The sequence below is a fragment of the Oncorhynchus mykiss genome, chromosome 6 (assembly GCF_057628025.1).
Source record: "Oncorhynchus mykiss isolate SJ-2025 chromosome 6, ASM5762802v1, whole genome shotgun sequence".
NCBI classification, from domain to species: domain Eukaryota; kingdom Metazoa; phylum Chordata; class Actinopteri; order Salmoniformes; family Salmonidae; genus Oncorhynchus; species Oncorhynchus mykiss.
Window position 1 is genome coordinate 78,645,495 of NC_143027.1, and position 17,520 is coordinate 78,663,014.

At 42.2% G+C, this 17,520-nt stretch overlaps 1 protein-coding gene across 1 annotated transcript; it reads right to left on the reverse strand.

Annotated features, from left to right (window-relative positions):
- Nucleotides 1-3,658: 3,658 nt before the first annotated feature.
- Nucleotides 3,659-11,895, reverse strand: LOC110526644 (signal peptidase complex catalytic subunit SEC11A). Its single transcript, XM_021607787.3, has 6 exons — nucleotides 11,612-11,895; nucleotides 10,908-11,017; nucleotides 10,567-10,716; nucleotides 10,168-10,287; nucleotides 4,297-4,354; nucleotides 3,659-4,087 (listed from the first exon to the last, which is right to left on the reverse strand). Exons 1-6 carry the CDS (start codon nucleotides 11,660-11,662, stop codon nucleotides 4,037-4,039), a joined length of 540 nt encoding a protein of 179 aa, XP_021463462.2. The 5' UTR covers nucleotides 11,663-11,895; the 3' UTR covers nucleotides 3,659-4,036.
- Between the last annotated feature and the right edge of the window lie 5,625 nt (nucleotides 11,896-17,520).

Consider the following 17,520-nt stretch of genomic DNA (forward strand, 5'->3'; position numbering starts at 1 on the left):
GTAGCCACACTTTGCCTTGATAACATCTTTACACATTCTTGGCATTCTCTCAATCAGCTTCATGAGGTAGTCACCTGGAATGCATTTCAATTAACAGGTGTGCCTTGTTAAAAGTTCAATTGTGGAATTTCTTTCCTTCTTAATGCGTTAGAGCCAATCAGTTGTGTTGTGACAAGGTAGGGGTAGTACACAGAAGATAGCCCTATTTGGTAAAATACAAAGTCCATATTATGGAAAGAACATCTCAAATAAGCAAAGAGAAAATGACAGTCCATCATTAATTTAAGACATGAAAGTCAGTCAATCCAGAACATTTCAAGAATAGTTTCTTCAAGTGCAGTCGCAAAAACCCTCAAGCGCTGTGATGAAACTGGCTCTCATGAGGACCACAACAGGAAAGGAAGAACCAGAGTTACCTCTGCTGCAGATGATAAGTTCATTAGAGTTACCAGCATCAGAAATTGCAGCCCAAATAAATGCTTTAGAGTTCAAGTAACAGACACATCTCAACATCAACTGTTCAGAGACTGCGTGAATCAGGCCTTCATGGTCAAATTGCTACAAAGAAACCACTACTAAAAGACACTAATAAGAAGAAGAGACTTGTTTGGGCCAAGAAACACCAGCAGAGGACATTAGACCGGTGGAAATATGCCTTTTGGTCTGATGAGTTCAAATCTGAGATTTTTGGTTCTAACCGCCGTGTCTTTGTGAGAAGCAGAGTAGGTGACTGGATGATCTCTGCATGTTTGGTGACCACCATGAAGCATGGAAGAGGTATGATGGTGGTTTGCTGGTGACACTGTCAGTGATTTATTTAGAATTCAAGGCACACGTAACTAGCATGGCTACCACAGCATTCTGCAGCGATACGCCATCCCATCTGGTTTACGCTTAGTGGGACTATCATTTGTTTTTCAACAGGACAATGACCCAACACACCTCCTGGCTGTGTAAGGGCTATTTGACCAAGAAGGAGTGATGGAGTGCTGCATCAGATGACTTGGCCTCCACAATTTCCAACCTCAACCCAAGAAAATAAAATCTCTTGAATGAGTAGGTGTATCCAAACTGTTGACTGCACATATATAGTGAACCAAAATACAGTGCCTTGCGAAAGTATTCGGCCCCCTTGAACTTTGCGACCTTTTGCCACATTTCAGGCTTCAAACATAAAGATATAAAACTGTATTTTTTTGTGAAGAATCAACAACAAGTGGGACACAATCATGAAGTGGAACGACATTTATTGGATATTTCAAACTTTTTTAACAAATCAAAAACTGAAAAATTGGGCGTGCAAAATTATTCAGCCCCTTTACTTTCAGTGCAGCAAACTCTATCCAAAAGTTCAGTGAGGATCTCTGAATGATCCAATGTTGACCTAAATGACTAATGATGATAAATACAATCCACCTGTGTGTAATCAAGTCTCCGTATAAATGCACCTGCACTGTGATAGTCTCAGAGGTCCGTTAAAAGCGCAGAGAGCATCATGAAGAACAAGGAACACACCAGGCAGGTCCGAGATACTGTTGTGAAGAAGTTTAAAGCCGGATTTGGATACAAAAAGATTTACCAAGCTTTAAACATCCCAAGGAGCACTGTGCAAGCGATAATATTGAAATGGAAGGAGTATCAGACCACTGCAAATCTACCAAGACCTGGCCGTCCCTCTAAACTTTCAGCTCATACAAGGAGAAGACTGATCAGAGATGCAGCCAAGAGGCCCATGATCACTCTGGATGAACTGCAGAGATCTACAGCTGAGGTGGGAGACTCTGTCCATAGGACAACAATCAGTCGTATATTGCACAAATCTGGCCTTTATGGAAGAGTGGCAAGAAGAAAGCCATTTCTTAAAGATATCCATAAAAAGTGTTGTTTAAAGTTTGCCACAAGCCACCTGGGAGACACACCAAACATGTGGAAGAAGGTGCTCTGGTCAGATGAAACCAAAATTGAACTTTTTGGCAACAATGCAAGACGTTATGTTTGGTGTAAAAGCAACACAGCTGAACACACCATCCCCACTGTCAAACATGGTGGTGGCAGCATCATGGTTTGGGCCTGCTTTTCTTCAGCAGGGACAGGGAAGATGGTTAACATTGATGGGAAGATGGATGGAGCCAAATACAGGACCATTCTGGAAGAAAACCTGATGGAGTCTGCAAAAGACCTGAGACTGGGACGGAGATTTGTCTTCCAACAAGACAATGATCCAAAACATAAAGCAAAATCTACAATGGAATGGTTCAAAAATAAACATATCCAGGTGTTAGAATGGCCAAGTCAAAGTCCAGACCTGAATCCGATCGAGAATCTGTGGAAAGAACTGAAAACTGCTGTTCACAAATGCTCTCCATCCAACCTCACTGAGCTCGAGCTGTTTTGCAAGGAGGAATGGGAAAAAATTTCAGTCTCTCGATGTGCAAAACTGATAAGAGACATACCCCAAGCGACTTACAGCTGTAATCGCAGCAAAGGGTGGCACTACAAAGTATTAACTTAAGGGGGCTGAATAATTTTGCACGCCCAATTTTTCAGTTTTTGATTTGTTAAAAAAGTTTGAAATATCCAATAAATGTCGTTCCACTTCATGGTTGTGTCCCACTTGTTGATTCTTCACAAAAAAATACAGTTTTATATCTTTATGTTTGAAGCCTGAAATGTGGCAAAAGGTCGCAAAGTTCAAGGGGGCCGAATACTTTCGCAAGGCACTGTATAAATGCAACATGCAACAATTTCAAAGATTATAAAGTTCCAGATCATATCAAGAAATCAGTCAAGTGAAATAAATGAATTAGGCCCTAATCTATGGATTTCACAACTGGGAATACAAATCTGCAACTGTTGGTCAAATACCTAAAAAAAAAAGGTAGGGGCGTGGATCAGAAAACCAATATCTGGTGTGATCACCGTTTGCCTCATGCAGCATGACACATCTCCTTCGCAAAGCGCTGATCAGAAAGTTGATTGTGGCCTGTGGAATGTTGTCCCACTCCGATTCAATGCTGTGCAAAGTTGCTGGATATTGGAACACACTGTCGTACATGTCAATCCAGATCATCCTAAACATGCTCAATAGGTGACATGTATGGTGAGTATGCAGGCCATAGAAGAACTGGGACATTTTCAGCTTCCAAGAATTGTGTACGGTGGATTAATTGCACGACAATGGGCCTCAGGATCTCGTCACAGTATCTCTGTGCATTCAAATTGCCTTCTATAAAATGCAATTGTTTTTGTCTGTAGCTTATGCCTGCCCATAACCCCATCGCCACCATGGGGCACTCTGTTCACATCAGCTAACGCCATACACTTGGTCTGTGGTTGTGAGGCCTGTTGGGATCTTTTATTTTAGCTCATGAAACATTGGACCAACACTTTACATGTTGCGTTTGGATTTTTGTTGTGTATATAAAAAAAAAAGTGCCTTCCATGAATAAGATGTGGTTGTCCCACCTAGCCATCTTAAGATGAATGCACTAACTGTAAGTCGCTCTGGATAAGTGTCTGCTAAATGACTCAAATCTAAATGTCATATTTAGCCTGCATGTAAAATAATGGCATTTTGAAAATGCACAAATCTGTTTTAGTGAAGTTATGCTTGAATATAAGACAAAACACTAGATGCATAAGTTACCAGAATGCAGGATAGAGGGTAACAGATGTCATATTTAATGTCACAAACATATCACTTGTCATTCAATATTTCAAGCAAAGCCCAATTAAAAAGTGAAAACAAATTACACAATTAACCATCTAAAATGTTGGATTCATGTTCTGAAAAAAATAAAATAAAGAAACAGCTCTTTATTCTACTTAACTTATATCTAATTTCCCTCACAAAAATAATGAATGCTTGTTTTTTTATAATGTAAACACGATCCACATTTCTAGACACAATTCAAAACATATGGTACAGAAAAAGCACCTTAATTTGACATATTCAACATAATTCTGTCTTGAAAGGCATGGTGGGGTGGGGATTTACAATTCTTCCTCCGTGGTAGATAGTTAGGTAGTCTCTTCCTCACTCCCGATGGACCAGGACGAACAGACCCAGCAGGAAGAGAACAGCGTACTGGGAAGGGGAAGAACAACAAAATACTAGTATCCCTGTTCCGAGGATCTGAAACCAACAGCTTTCCGTCTGCCAGTTGCTCTCCTACTGTTTAGTGTCTGGCTGCTGGTCAGGCCTGCATAACGCTCCTAATAAGGCTGAATTTAGTAAACAATTCATAAAACCTTAGGTGATTTTCCTTCTAATGATGACGATGTAAAATATCTTACCTTGAATTTGGGATAGTCGTTCATCAGAATGGTAACGATTCCGATGTATGGCACAAACCTGGAGACAAAATTGACATTCAACATCAGATGACATGTTCATGACAATGTCATGTCGCTGTTATGATGTACAATTCAAGTAAATTATTACCTAACATTACATCTTCAATAGTTAAATACAGTGGTGGGAAAAGTACTCAATTGTGGTACTTGAGTAAAAGTAAAGATACCTTAGAAAATGACAAGTAAAAGTCACCAAGTAAAATACTACTTGAGTAAAAGTCTAAAAGTATTTGGTTTTAAAAATATTTAAGTATAAAAAGTAAATGGAATTGCTAAAATGTACTTAAGTATCTAAAGTCAAAGCATAAATATTAAGCAAATCAGACGGCAACATTTTCGATATACGAATACCCAGGGGCACACTCCAACACTCAGACATAATCGGAAATCGGTATTTTTGGACACCGATTCAAAAAATGTTTTACACCTTTATTTAACTTGGCAAGTCAGTTAAGAACACATTCTTATTTTCAATGACAACCTAGGAACGGTGGGTTAACTGCCTCGTTCAGGGGCAGAATGACAGATTTTTACCTTGTCAGGTCGGGGGATTCAATCTTGCAACCTTACAGTTAACTAGTCCAACGCTCTAACCACCTGATTACATTGCACTCCACGAGGAGCCTGCCTGTTACGCGAATGAGGTAAGAAACCAAGGTAAGTTGCTAGCTAGCATTAAACTTTTCTTATGAAAAACAATCAATCACTAGTTAACTACACATGGTTGATGATATTACTAGTTTATCTAGAGTGTCCTGCGTTGCATATAATCGATGCGGTCGTATTCGTGAAAAAGGACTGTCTTGATCCAATGTGTACCTAACCATTATCAATGCCCTTCTTAAAATCAATACACAAGTATATATTTTTAAACCTGCATATTTTGCTAAAAGAAATCCAGGTTAGCAGGCAATATTAACCAGGTGAAATTGTGTCACTTCTCTTGCGTTCATTGCACGCAGAGTCAGGGTATATGCAACAGTTTGGGCTGCCTAATTTACCAGAATATTACGTAATTATAACATAACATTGAAGGTTGTGCAATGTAACAGGAATATTTAGACTTATGGATGCCACCCGTTAGTTAAAATACAGAATGGTTCCGTATTTCACTGAAAGAATAAACGTCTTGTTTTCGAGATGATAGTTTCCGGATTCGACCATATTAATGGCCTAAGACTCGTATTTCTGTGTGTTATTATGTCATAACTAAGTCTATGATTTGATAGCAGTCTGACTGAGCGATGGTAGGCACCAGCAGGCTCGTAAGCATTCATTCAAACAGCACTTTAGTGAGTTTTGCCAGCAGCTAGTCCTGTGCTTCAAGCATTGAGCTGTTTATGACTTCAAGCCTACCAACTCCCGAGATTAGGCTGGTGTAACCGATGTGAAATGGCTAGCTAGTTAGCGGGGTGCGTGCTAATAGCGTTTCGAACGTCACTCGCTCTGAGACTTGGAGTGGTTGTTCACCTTGCTCTGCAAGGGCCGCGGCTTTTGTGGATCGATGGGTAACGCTGCTTCGAGGGTGGCTGTTGTCGATGTGTTCCTGGTTTGAGCCAAGGTAGGGGCGAGGAGAGCGACGGAAGCTATACTGTTACACTGGCAATACTAAAGTGCCTATAAGAACATCCAATAGTCAAAGGTATATGAAATACAAATCGTATAGAGAGAAATTGTCCTATAATAACTACGTCTTACCTGGAAATATTGATGACTCCTGTTAAAAAGGAACCACCAGCTTTCACATGTTCTCATGTTTTGAACAAGGAACTTAAACGTTAGTTTTTTTTTTTTTACATATATTGCACTTTTACTTTCTTCTCCAACACTTTGTTTTTGCGTTATTTAAACCAAATTGAACAGGTTTCATTTTATTTGACGCTAAATTGATTTTATTGATGCATTATATTAAGTTAAAATAAGTGTTCATTCAGTATTGTTGTAATTGTCATTATTACAACAAAAAAAAATAATCATAATAATTAAAAAAAATATATATAGAATAATAATAAAATAAATAAAAATATAATTTTTAAAAAAAGAAGAGAGAAAAAAAAAAAAGGCTGATTAATCGGTATCGGCTTTTTTTTGGTCCTCCAATAAATTGGTATTGGCGTTGAAAAATCGTAATCGGTCGACCTCTACTCCAAATACACCTCTGTTGTTTTCAATCAGGATCTCAGGGATCACTGCCACATTGCCTGCATCCGCTATGGGTCTGAGGTCAAACGACCACCCCTCATCACTGTCAAACGCTCCCTAAAACACTTCTGCGAGCAGGCCTTTCTAATCAACCTGGCCCGGGTATCCTGGAAGGATCCTGGAAGGACCTCATCCCATCAGTTGAGGATGCCTGGTCGTTCTTAAAAAGTAATTTCCTCACCCTCTTAAAAGACAGTATTGTGCAGCCGTCTTCATCGACCTAGCCAAGGCTTTCGACTCAATAGCCTTGGTTTCTTAAATGACCATGCCTCGCATGGTTCACCAACTACTTCACAGACAGAGTTCAGTGTGTCAAATCGGAGGGCCTGTTGTCCGGACCTCTGGCAGTCTCTATGGGGTTACCACAGGGTTCAATTCCCAGGCCGACTCTTATCTATCTATCTATCTATCTATCTATCTATCTATATATCTATATATATATATATATATATATATATATATATATATAAATGATGTCGCTCTTGCTGCGGGTGATTCCCTGATCCACCTCTATGCAGACGACACCATTCTGGCCCTTCTTTGGACACTGTTAACAAACCTCCTAACGAGCTTCTCAATGCCATACAACACTCCTTCCGTGGCCTCCAACTGCTCTTAAACGCTAGTAACACCAAATGCATGCTTTTCAACCGTTCACTGCCCGCACCTGTCCACCCGACTAGCATCACTACTCTGGACGATTATGACCTAGAATATGTGGACAACTACCTAGGTGTCCGGCTAGACTGTAAACTCTCCTTCCAGACTCATATTAAACATCCCCAATACAAAATCAAATCTAGAATCAAATCTAGAATTGTCTTTCTATTTCGCAACAAAGCCTCCTTCACTCACGCCGCCAAACTTACCCTAGTAAAACTGACCAACCTACCGATCCTCGACTTCAGCGATGTCACCTACAAAATAGCTTCCAATACTCTACTCAGCAAACTGGATGCAGTCTATCACAGTGCCATCCGTTTTGTCACCAAAGCCCCTTATACCACCCACCACTGCGACCTGTATGCTCTAGTCGGCTGGCCCTCGCTACATATTCGTTGCCAGACCCACTGGCTCCAGGTCATCTAGAAGTCTATGCTAGGTAAAGCTCTGCCTTAGCTCACTTGTCACGATAACAACACCCACCCATAGCACTCGCTCCAGCAGGTATATCTCACTGCTCATCCCCAAAGCCAACACCTCCTTTGGCCACCTCTCCTTCCAGTTCTCTGCTGCCAGTGACTGGAACGAATTGCAAAAATCGCTGAAGCTGGAGACTTATATTTCCCTCACTAACTTTAAACATCAGCTATCTGAGCAGCTAACCGATTGCTGCAGCTGTACATAGTCCATCTGTAAATAGCCCACCCAATCTACCTCCCTCATCCCCATATTGTTTTTATTTACTTTTCTGCTCTTTTGCACACCAGTATCTCTACTTGCACATCATCTCCTCATTTATCACTCCCGTGTTAATCTGCTAAATTGTAATTACTTGACTAATATGGCCTATTTATTGCCTTACCTCCTCATACCATTTGCACACACTGTATATAGACTTTCTTTTTTTCTATTGTGTTATTGACTGTACGCTTGTTTATTCCATGTGTAACTCTGTGTTGTTGTTTGTGTCGCACTGCTTTGCTTTATCTTGGCCAGGTTGCAGTTGTAAATGTGAACTTGTTCTCAACTAGCTTACCTGGTTAAATAAAGGTGAAATAAAGAATAAATGAAAATTAAAATGTAGTGAAGTAAAAGTTCACCAAAAACATAAATACTAAAGCCAACTACAGACACACAAAAAAATTAAATAACTTAAGTAGTACTTTAAAGTATGTACACAACTGGTTAAATACTTGAGAAGGGTTAAAGCAAAATAATAAATCCTGTGACTGAAACTAGTCTGGGGCCAAGTTAACCTGCCCTTTCATGTCAGAAAGTCATGGGCATCATGCTTTCATGGAAAGTGAATAATTGTGTACATGTATTAGACCTAGACTGCGAGTTTGACCAACTCCAGTCCCTTTCCTTAGGGGGTCCAGGGTCCACCCTGGGATAATTTGTAAGTAGAAGACTGAGAAGCTCAGTTCTGGTGACTTTTTAAAGGGACATTCTACTCCAAAATGAAACTAAAATGATGCTGAAACCATTTCAAATTAAATTACCACCTTCAGAAATTTGTCCAATAAAATACTGGTAAAATCATATTGGACCATGCATATAGCCTATGCATGGTCTATATTATCAGATATGCTATAAGCAATATCACCTGTAGCCCAACTGATGCAGCATAGTGACTATAAAATGTACATAGGCTGAAGCATGGAGTTTGTCTATCTGTATTTACCCATTGGACACAACATCCTGATCGTTATTAATAACTATTCTTTTATTATAAATATATCAATGAATTATTATTCACTCGAAGATATTTTTGGTTTCTATTACAAACGGTCATTGTCCATTTAAGACACTGTTGCCCATTTGGCTCCTTTCACCTAAAAGAGCTTCTCATTTGGCTGCCCATCAGTAGTGCTTAGAAATGTACATAAAACCATGAAAAATGGTCAACCCCTAATTTAAAGCCTAAAATGTTACCTACCATTATGTCAGATCGTGAAATTTGAGTTCAAATACATTTTTACCTGACCAAATTATTAGATGGCTTGCAAAAATAAAAAATAAAGACAAAAAAATGTAAAGCACTGAAAAAAATAGCATAGTGCGGAATGAGGGTCTCTCCTCACAGTATGGTTCCTGCACTGAGGAATTAGCATCTTCAGAGAATATTTTTTATCATTTATCTGCAGATAGTCGATGTCTGGAGATCAAAAACCAGCAGTATGCACATCAGGGAGTCAAATAAACTGGAGAAATTATTTTTTTGCAAAAAACAACCTAATCCTTTTTTAAAAAGCAGCTTGTTCGCAAACTACCCATCACTACTTTGAGCAGAAGTACCTAAACCATGCTCTGTTGTAACCAGAGCATTTCTAAAATGATGTCACTCGCATAATTGAAGGAGTAAGAAATAAACGTGGTAGCAATGGAAAACTGGGATCCTCCTCTTTAAAATAAAAAAATATTAAAAAAGGCCAAACCCGCTTTCAGAATACATTTGCCAAAACTCCTCTGCCAACTTGAATGCGCCTCGAGTGTATGGATGTGACAAATGGAAAAAAATGATTAACTTTTAAACTGCCATTTTCATCTGAACATCTGAGTGTCAGCTACAGCCTGTCAGTTCAGTTCACACAGCGTAACAGAGAAAATAACATATGATAATACATTTATTTGGGAAAATATTACTTCATATTAGGATATGTGATCTCCAGATCAGCCCCCCTCACACACCTTTCCCCCTGAGACTTTTATGCGGATCTACACTGATCTCAAATCCGTCACTGTGATGGAGAACTTTAAACCATGCTTGAGCCCTTCCACTACTACAGGCTAGATGAGCGCAGACTCAAGTTCAGTTTAATTTTGCACTAAATAATATCTCAAGGGAAATGGTATCATATAGATCAAGTGAAGTGAAGCATGAGACTGAAGTCATACAGCAGACTAAGCCTAGTATCACTCTGGTGGAATGAGATAAATGCTCACCCTCTGGCTCGTCCCACCACATCTTTTTTCTCTAGCCAGTGCTGTCCCGGCTTGTATAGCCCTCTGTCATCTACAGAGTTGTTGTCACCTTTGGTCAGGAACTTGATTTCGCCATTTTCCCTGGAGATAAACAACATTTAGATTTAGTTTGGATGTCATACAGCTATTTCCTGGCCCCAGAGTGGCTTATGAAGTTGCTCTGACAATGACATTTATTCAGTTACCCAGCAAATACGAGGTAAGAAACATTACAGAATATTTAGAGCCTAGTTTGAGTGTTATGTAGCAATACACACTTTTTGGGGGAAGTAGGCCTTCTAAAACTTGTAACAAACAAAGAGAACTATCCCGAGAGAGAACTAGTGCATTTCAATAACTACAGAAACATCATAGACCAACTTTTCATGAATCTTTAGTACTCTGTGTACTATGGGGATCTCTCTGCCCTCTATCCTGAAGACCACAATCTCTCCGACTCTGATGGGGTCTTCAACCCGGTTTGTTAGGAACAGAAGGTCTCCTCGATGGAAAGCAGGCTCCATACTTCCACTGAAACCAAGGACATGTTACAGTCAAGTATAGACAGGTTACTGAAAATTAGCAGATGCACTTCAGACAAACAGCAGGTATGTTGGTGCTACACTTGGGTTATGAAAGTGGCAAATTTCCCCATACTTGGAAAGTGCTTTGAGTGTATTGAAAAGCACTCCATCTACATAAATCCAATACCAATGCTTTACCTGAGGACGACAACAATAGGGCTCTCGCTGCCTGTCACGACCATCAGTCCTTTCCAGATCATCAGGGCTGAGGACACTATCATACCAAAATTCAGCACCTGGTAGTAGAGCTGAAAACAAATAAGACAGGTTGTCAGGCTGAGACGAGGATAAGCTAGTGTTCGCTTATAACAACGTCATAATAACTATATCTACCAACAGCTGGTCCTGGGGACTAACAAGGTGTGCAGGCTTTTGTCCCAACCCAGTACTAATACATATGTTTCAGTTAATAAAGGGTTTGGTGATCAGCAGAATCTAGTAGAAACTAGTAACTTAGGCTGGAATAAAAGTCTGGACACTTTGTAGGTCCTCAGCGCCAGGTTTGAAGAAGACTGAAGTAACACCATATTTAGGCAGAGAGGAAATTGTACGGGCTAAAGCTACATTGATTTTGCAAGGTTGCTAGCTAGTTATTTTGACAACCCAGTTTATCATGCATGTTCAGTAGGCGATGTAACGTATAACTAGCAGGGTATTTTTCTTTATACATGATTAAGACCACACGGAAAGCTGGGTAGCTAGTTAGCATAGACGACTTGACATTTTAAGCAACGTGTTATTAACCAGCCGACTAATGTTGCTAGCATAACTAGATAGCTAGCTAACTAGCCTTGGAAGAATCCGTCACATTCACACAACAAAAACAATATTATCGTACATACCTGACGCTTATTCATCCGCCGCACATCATCAAGGAAATCTAAAGACAACATCGTCCCGGTATTGAGTTTATAAAATTACCGAAATGAAATAAAAACCAGTGATCGATATATAAAAAGCGAACATATGGCTAAACGTCCGAGAAACTTGCATCCAAATCTTCCGGGTACACTCAGCCGGAAGTTCCGCCCACATTCAAAATATTTTGTCGAGGTGTCGCTTCTCGATACGGGGGCTGGCAGACAGAAGGTTTGGATATGCACATTTTAAGAGCTTTCATTCACTTATGTAGTGAACACCCGATTCAATTACAATCAGTCGATCTAATCGACAACTGTCATTAGAAATCAAGCGATATGAATCAGACAGTGGGGCGCCGCCTGAAATTAATGTATGAAAACTCTAAAACCATAAAAAACTACGAGGTCTGAAATATAACAAAACAAGAGAACTTTCTACAGGCTGGCACACGTTGTTATAACATTCACCAGAGAGACAATCACTAGGAAGATTGCTATGTATTGGCCAATGAGAGGCTTTAATATTTTTTTCATCTTGTAAGAGACAATTAAATCCACCAGCACAGAGAGAAAACTCTTCACTAGTGACCTAAAAAGAGAATACCCTTATCCAGTGACCTACAGAGAGAAAACCCTACTCCAGTGAACTACTGACAGGTCCCATCATCTCTCTCTGACTGAGCAGGGTTTCTGTCACAGGACAGAGGGAGTGAGGCAGGGTAGTAGAGGAAGGCCAAGGGTAGGAGGAACAGCCAGAAACATTGCACCACTTATAGCTATACTGAAGAAAAATATAAATGCAACATGTGCCAATTTCAAAGTTTTTACTGAGTTACAGTTGATATAAAGAAATCGGTCAATTGAAATCAATTAATTAGGACTTAATCTATGGACTTCACATGACTGGGCATAGACCCACCCACTGAGGAGCCAGGCCCAGCCAATCAGAATGAGCTTTTCCCCATACTAGGGCTTTATTACAGACAATTCCTTAGTTTCATCAGCTGTCTGCGTGGCTGGTCTCAGACGATCCCGCTGGTGAAGCAGCCAGATGTGGAGGTCCTGGGTTGGCATGATTACACGTTGTCTGTGGTTGTGAGGCTGGTTGGACGTACTGCCAAATTCTCTAAAATTACGTTGGAGGCAGCTTATGGTAGAGAAATTAACATTAAATTCTCTAGCAAAAGCTCTGGTGGACATTCCTGCAGTCAGCATGCCAATTGCACGCTCCCTCAAAATTGAGACATCTGTGGCATTGTATTGTGTGACAAAACTGCAAAACTATCTTCGTTTTCTTTTAACCCAGCACCGGGATTCTCATGTGTGGAATGTGCATAACACATTATTTTTCTTCATCGACATACGTGCCTTATGTGTGTGAGAGTGTGCATCTGCATGCATTGAGTTTACATGTGTGTGTGTGTGTGTGTGTGTGTGTGTGTGTGTGTGTGTACCTGACACCTGCAGTTGACACACAGGTCTGACTCGTAGGGTCCACATGGTGTTCCATCCATCACTCTCTCTGCGGGGAATCTCTCCCCACAGGGGAACCGAACAGGGCACACGGCTTCTCTACAGAGAGAACACAAAGGGGGATAATGATGGGGTAATAGAACAGGGCACACTGCTTTTCTACAGAGGGAACACAGGAGGATAATAGCCTAGCGCAGTGGTCACCAGCCAGTCATTCGTGATCGTCTGTTTGATCTCTAAGGGATTCCTAGTCAATAACCAAATATTTCTGTAAAAAGCCCTACGATAAAGCCTTGCATTCCAATGTCTTTTATTTGTTTCGGACTGTCAGCGGTAGGTGCACTTGATTCAGCAGCCCTAGCTCTGGGAAGGCAAAGTGTTCCCATTTTGAACCATTTCATGTGTCAGAAGGTAGAAAGTAACTGAAGGTAACCGCTGGCCAATCAGATAGCTCAGATCACCTTGTCTGCACAGTTTCAGACGGTAAAAAGAAGCCTTGAACACACAGGAAAGTTGATAATGTAACACTTTTCAAACGTATATCTCTAAACGGACAAAAGTACATCTCCATCTAGTTGTCGCATCGTGGATAACTGTAATTAATTTTAGCTAAGCCTAACCCTTTTCCTAACCTTAACCTAATTCTCCTAACCTGCTGCGTTAGTTCTCCTAACCTCCTACGTCAAGACACTACTGTCTGTATCTGTACTCCATCTATCCACAAATGTAGAAGCTGTCATTTTCGAGAAACCATCAATTTCACAACAGCAGGACGCGATCAAACCTGGTTATATCTAAATGCCATTGATCAGATTTTTGCAACACATTCACCAACAACGTTAGGTAGCCTAGCAGTTAGAGAAGCAAGCCAGCAACTGAAGGGTTGCCGGTTAGAATTCCCGCTCTGACGGGACAAAATCTGGTGGGAAGTGAGCCGGCAACAGGAGGGTTGCTGGTATTGAATTCTAGATGCCATTGCCTGCTGTTGTGCCCTTGAGCAAGGCACATAACCCTCCACAACAACTGTTTTACGGGCTCCTAGTGTGGCAGCCCTCTGGTCCAATCTGTATATGTACCGGTATGTGTGTCTTTTGGGGGGGTTGGGATAAAGCAGAAGTCACGTTTCAGTTGGACCTTGAGTACAATTGACGAATAAAGTAATCTTAATCTTAATCATCTTCATCTTTTGTTTTGTATTCCCATTGTGATTGGTCTCTGAAAACTAGGAGGACGTTTTTGAAATAGATAAAATCCTCCTTCAATTTGCCATCTGTAAGCCATGATGAAGACTGGTAAGGCCCTGATGTGGCAAACAGCCTTGGTTTTACCAATAATGAAGCATTTTATCAACTTCCACTGCCCTCCAAGAGAGTTGCTGATATACTTTTCATGTTCAGGTTGCTCAATTCATGCACCTTGTTTGGAAAGTGAGGTAGTGGCCGTGTTACCTTGCTAGGAACCATAGCAGGTCAGGGAGCCTGTTCGTCTTGTGTGTATGAGTATAAAAAAATGTTTTTAAACTCTAGCCTAATCATGATTTTGAAAATGAGTCTGACCTCCTTGTTGTCCGTCCAGGACCAGGAAAGTGTTATTAGGCTGTGTGGATCAAGTCATGTTTCAGATGTAAGGCTTCAGCCACTGTTTCTGTGCTCTAATATCAATTCTGTCTGTTGTTCAAGCATCAGCATCAAGCATCCATCCTCATCATCTTGACAAGAGCCTGTACAGGTGGCTTGTGTTGTGTCAATTCCCAGAATGAACTATTGGGTTTGTTCTTCTTTATTTGCAGTGAACTGTGTGGCTGTGGGAGTTACTCACGTTTCAGATGGCTTATTGTACATCACAATGCATTGTATCACTAAACAAACCCAGGCGCATTAGGCTAATTGATACTGTCGCTGAGCAAATAGTTCTTGTCATGTGTTCAGTCAAATTTCCGAGGGGAAGTACATTTGAATGAAAAGATGAGTCACATTCAATTGTCAGAACTGCCTGATTTTTTTTCATGTTGACAATTTTTATGATTCATGGATATTTTAAGCCTCTGTCAATGTTTGACCAATACTGCAACTATGTAGCCTAACATTAATGTAGGTTACATGACAACAAGCACAGATCTACTGTCTTGTACAACATAATGAAAACCCTCATACAATTCCAGATATAGGTTTGTGAGTCATGGTGGCGCCCCAGCAATCACATCACACTAAAAAGCTAGTATCCAGGGGGAGCTGGTTAAGGATTCCGTTAGAAGGTGAAACTGACCCCATTAGTTTGTTGTTTAAGCATTGATGGTTTTAGCTTTGACATATGTTGTTTCTCCAATGTGTTTGACTCGCCCAGGGAGAGAGCGCCAGGCAGAGAGCGCCAGGCAGAGAGCGCCAGGCAGAGAGCGCCAGGGAGAGAGCGCCAGGCAGAGAGCGCCAGGCAGAGAGCACCAGGGAGAGAGCGCCAGGGAGAGAGCACCAGGGAGAGAGCGCCAGGCAGAGAGCGCCAGGCAGAGAGCACCAGGGAGAGAGTGCCAGGGAGAGAGCACCAGGCAGAGAGCGCCAGGGAGAGAGCGCCAGGGAGAGAGCGCCAGGGAGAGAGCGCCAGGCAGAGAGCGCCAGGGAGAGAGCGCCAGGGAGAGAGCGCCAGGGAGAGAGCGCCAGGCAGAGAGCACCAGGGAGAGAGCGCCAGGGAGAGAGCGCTAGGGAGAGAGCGCCAGGCAGAGAGCGCCAGGGAGAGAGCGCCAGGGAGAGAGCGCCAGGCAGAGAGCACCAGGGAGAGAGCGCCAGGGAGAGAGCGCCAGGGAGAAAGCGCCAGGCAGAGAGCACCAGGGAGAGAGCGCCATGCAGAGAGCGCCAGGGAGAGAGCGCCAGGGAGAGAGCGCCAGGCAGAGAGCGCCAGGGAGAGAGCGCCAGGGAGAGAGCGCCAGGCAGAGAGCGCCAGGGAGAGAGCGCCAGGCAGAGAGCGCCAGGGAGAGAGCGCCAGGCAGAGAGCGCCAGGGAGAGAGCGCCAGGGAGAGAGCACCAGGGAGAGAGCGCCAGGCAGAGAGCGCCAGGGAGAGAGCGCCAGACAGAGAGCGCCAGACAGAGAGCGCCAGACAGAGAGCGCCAGGCAGAGAGCGCCAAGGAGAGAGCGCCAGGGAGAGAGTGCCAGGCAGAGAGTGCCAGGCAGAGAGCGCCAGGCAGAGAGCGCCAGGGAGAGAGCACCAGGGAGAGAGCGCCAGGGAGAGAGCGCCAGGCAGAGAGCGCCAGGGAGAGAGCGCCAAGCAGAGAGTGAGTCGTGGCTCAAGATCTTCACAGAACACTCACTTGTTCCCACTGTGGATGAGAATAGTAGAGGTCCATGCTGATAAGGGAAGGTGTGCTTTTGAAATACCCACACTGTGGTGGTGTCAGTGTGAGCTTGTGAGTGGGTATGATGAAACGCACACACACACACACACACCACCAGTCCTGCCTTCATAATGGCAGACCTTTAGAATACAGCATACCAAGTTATGTTCTCCTCAGAGAGAGCGAGAGAAGCTCAGCCGATGTTCAGTAGACCAGCCTCAATCTTTCTGATTCAATATGTCTCACCAGCTCTGAGAAATAGATGTATGCCACAGGAGGTTGGTGGTACCTTAATTGGGGAGGACGGGTTTGTGGTGATAGCTGGAGCGGAATCAGTGGAATGGTATCAAATACATCAAACACATGGTTTGATGCCATCCCATTTTCTCCGTTCCAGACATTATTATGAGCCGTCCTCCCCTAGATAGTTTGTGTGTATGTATTGATATGTACACGTAGGCTACTGTCATGACTTCTGCCGAAGTCGGTTCCTCTCCTTGTTCTGGCGGTGTTCGGCGGTCGACGTCACCGGTCTTCTAGCCTTCGCCGATCCATTTTTCATTTTCCATTTGTTTTGTCTTGTTTTCCCACACACCTGTTTTTCATTCCCTCATTACGTGTTGTGTATTTAACCCTCTGTTTCCCCCATGTCTTTGTGTGGTATTGTTTGTTGTAAGTGCTTGTGGACATTGTTGTCTGGTGCACGACGGGTTTTGTACCCATTCTTTATTATTCTGGATGCCGGTGGTTATATATATATATATTCAACTGCTCTGGTTATTACCCAGTTCTGCTCTCCTGCGTCTGACTTCGCTGCCACCAGTTACGCACCCCTTACAGCTACGTGTGCTTTTTGTAAAAACATATTTTTTAATGTAGTTCTGTCCTGTAGTGCTGTTGCCTATTAATGTTCTGTATTATGTCATGTTTTGTGTGGACCCCAGGAAGAGTAGCTGCTGCTTTTGCAACAGCCAATGGGGATCTTAATAAAATACCCCAAAAATATCAATACCCTCAGCAGCTTCCACTGATGTATACACGTGTTCTATTATCAACTCATATCAAAATAGCCCAGTAACATTGTTGTTAACAAAGGCG